Source organism: Corylus avellana, chromosome ca2, assembly GCF_901000735.1.
Source record: "Corylus avellana chromosome ca2, CavTom2PMs-1.0".
Lineage (NCBI taxonomy): Eukaryota > Viridiplantae > Streptophyta > Magnoliopsida > Fagales > Betulaceae > Corylus > Corylus avellana.
In genome coordinates, this window is record NC_081542.1 from 31,527,942 (window position 1) to 31,531,346 (window position 3,405).

At 37.1% G+C, this 3,405-nt stretch overlaps 1 protein-coding gene across 1 annotated transcript; it reads right to left on the reverse strand.

Annotated features, from left to right (window-relative positions):
* Nucleotides 1–1,342: 1,342 nt before the first annotated feature.
* On the reverse strand, nucleotides 1,343–2,962 carry LOC132172118 (tetrahydroberberine oxidase-like). Its single transcript, XM_059583569.1, has one exon. The coding sequence runs from the start codon at nucleotides 2,960–2,962 to the stop codon at nucleotides 1,343–1,345; it is 1,620 nt and encodes a 539-aa protein (XP_059439552.1).
* Nucleotides 2,963–3,405: the final 443 nt, after the last annotated feature.

The window sequence follows — 3,405 nt, forward strand, 5'->3', positions numbered from 1 at the left end:
GTACTTGGAGGAATTGATCCTCAAACCTCAAAGCTTCTACCTCGAAGTAATCATTTAAATCCAGACCCTTAATTACTTTCTGATTTCCACAATCATATGCTGTTTAATACCATATCCAACTATGTTTATCTATTTCCATAACTAAGAGTTAAGTTATAGTTACCTTTCAAAAGTTATTATTTTTTCGCACAAGTTTTAAATTATGTATCTTGTTTTTTAGAATCAAAACAACATATAAATATCTCTATTGTAGTAACTCGATTTCCATTACGTAATTGATTTACAATGGATTTTATATTGGAAATATAGATCTATCATATTTGAACGTTCTAAAGATACGAATCGGAGTTATATGATTGAATATCCTTGGTTTAAATATGCATGTATGTTAGATTATTTGTTTTAAGATTCTGTACTGATTAAGAGTTAGATTATTGCATGAGATTAGGATTTTATTGCCAGACCTATGTTTTATTGAGGGTTGAACGTTCGGTCTTCGAAAACAGAAACGATTGATAGAGACTGTAATGGTTTAATTCCGGTTCTAGCTATTTGATTAGGGTTTAGCGCACAGGATTAGACTTTGTAGAGTATTACGGAATTGATGTTAGCATGGGATTTGGAGTGTTACTTACGGTATGAGTAAATTTTATAAATTATGTAAATGTGATATTCCCCAAATGTTTCTTGATTAAACCTATTGATTTATGTTATGAGCCTAATGATTAAACATAGTAAGATTTTGCTTGAAATTAGCGATGATTATTTTAACAAATTGATTAAACCCTTTTCAATTAAAACACATTTCCAGATGGTATAATAATGGAGACAACACATATCATTTTCGTGAAAATTCACTGTTTAATAGTTGTAGGTTACAAATTCTTTTGTGCAAAATCACCGTTTAATAGTTGTAGGTTACAAATTCTTTCTCAAGGCACATTACATAAATTAATTTCATAGCAATTTACTTAATAAGTTGTGGACTTACACACTTATTTCTTTTCCAGGGTAAAATACCTTGGCGTTTTGCAGATTTTGCAGTTTGCTAGCTTGTGAAGTGAGAAATTCGGTAGGATGAAGATGTCAAGCGAATGGCTCAAATTGTTCGGTTTGCTTAGATAGAGATAGTTGTAAACATTATAGAAATGTCTGTTTGGATGCATCATTCATATTGGTTATAAGTATGAAGATTACCGGGAAACTTTATAATATGCATGAAGATTCACGCGTATGAAACCCAATCTATTTATTTATGCTTAATTATACAGAAACGAGGAAAAGGAAAAACAAAAAAACAACGAGGCCTTTACTCCTTATAATTTGTTCTATCTAAATACCGCTAATCACCTCCCTTCTTCCACCCGGAAGAAAAGAGGGGGATGCTTTGTTCATTTTTGAAGAAATTAGCAGGATCAACTGTAGTCTTCACCTGCACTAGCCTGTCAAAGTTGCTCTTGAAATATTTATTACCCCATATTCTCGCCCGTTCATAGCTTGTGTTACCTTTACCATTTGTTCCAATGTCAAGGTCCCTGTAATTCACATATGCACCTCTTGGAGATTTCGAAACGTAGGGAGCCATGTAGCTGTAAAGCCTTCTCATCCAACTTATATGCCTTTCTGATGCCGCTGTTCCTTCTTCTTCCCAAAACACCCCATAAAAGATTTTGTAGATATTACCAGCTCTATGTGGGAAAGGACTTTCGGATTCCGAAATTTCACTCATTCTGGCCCCATACGGATTCAGGATCAGTAAAGCTGTTTCTCCCTCTTTCTCGTAAAACCTTTGCCAGATGCCTTCCAACCCAAGTTCTGGAATTGGTTCCTGGACATAGTCAGATTTTGCTTTGAAACGGGATCTTGTGGGAGAAGTTCTGTTGAGCAAAACATCCAAGGATTCGTCACTTGGGAATCCTTCAAAGTAGAGGATAGATTCAATCCAACTTTTTTCAATACAATCTTCTCTCATCAAACCCAGCTCAGGGAAGCTCTCTTGCATCATTGGTAGGAGTTTGTCAATCACTCCAAGATACAAGGAAATGAATGAAGCTTGGATGGTCCTCATCCCTTCTTGGCTGGAATTGACACTTGTTAAGCTGACGCGGATGAACAAGTCTTCGTGAAGCTTGGCTGCAACATATTGCCAACGATGAACAAGCTTGGTGGCATTTTGTTCCAAGTTCCGATTTACTGTGAAAACTGTCACAGTTGATGGAACAGGAACTAGCTTGATTTTCCAGGCAACAATGATTCCAAAGCTCGCCCCTCCTCCTCCTCGAATCGCCCAAAACAGATCCTCTCCCATAGATTCTCTGTCAAGGATTCTACCCTTAGCATCAATCAATTGCGCGTCGATAATATTGTCAGCAGCAAGCCCATATTTGCGCATCAATGTGCCGTACCCTCCGCCGCTGAAGTGTCCACCAACGCCCAGAGTTGTCGCAAGTCCTCCCGGAAAGCCAAGAGTTCTACTTTTCTCGGCGATCCTGTAATAAACTTCACCGGTTGTTGCACCAGCTTCAACCCACGCCGTGCTATTCTCTGCATCAACACTAATTGATCGAAGATCAATCAGATCAATTAAGACAAAGGGCACGTCTGAAACATAAGAAAGACCCTCATAATCGTGACCACCACTTCGAACTCTTATTTGCATGCCATGTGTTTGTGAACAATTGATGGCTGCTTGGATGTGGGAGACATGCGTTGGTGTAACAATGACAAGAGGTTTTGGGGTTGCGGGTGTTGAGAATCTGGGGTTTTGTATGGAGAATTGTAAAATGGATGAATATGAGGAGTTGGATGGGGTGTAAATGACTTTAGAAGTTGAGCTCGAGTTTTCAGAACGAAGGGTCATGCACTGAAGAAAGGTTTCGTGAGTGTGAGCAGAAATTGCCCATGAAAATGAGAGAAGGAGAGCCAAGGCAAATGGAAACACAGATGAGCCAACATGCTTCATTTTCGTTTGTGTTTATGAGAGTTTCCTTGTTTGTAATGTTTTGGAGATAGCTTGTTAAATAGACCGAAAAATTGAACGTTGGGGGTGGTAAAAGCTTCTACTTGTTTGTGCGAAAGGAAAAAGTAAGTTTTTGACTTTTTTGGGTAGAAAGGAATAAGGAAGGAGGAAAAGGATTAGCAAGCATACACAGAAAATTCAACAACCCAATTTGAGTGGCAATTGACATTAGAACTTTGATGACAGTACATTTTTTTTTTCTCAAACATTTATTTACATTGTGATTTAAATAAATAATGAAAAAAAAAAAAGGGCCCTCGTAGTCAGATTTCAATCTACCAATTAAAAACCTATTGGGTTTTCAAAATAAACGTTAGAATTTCAAGAACTCCATCTTAGAATTGTTTTAAAAAAAAATATCAAGAATCCTAATTTGCATAAAGAAA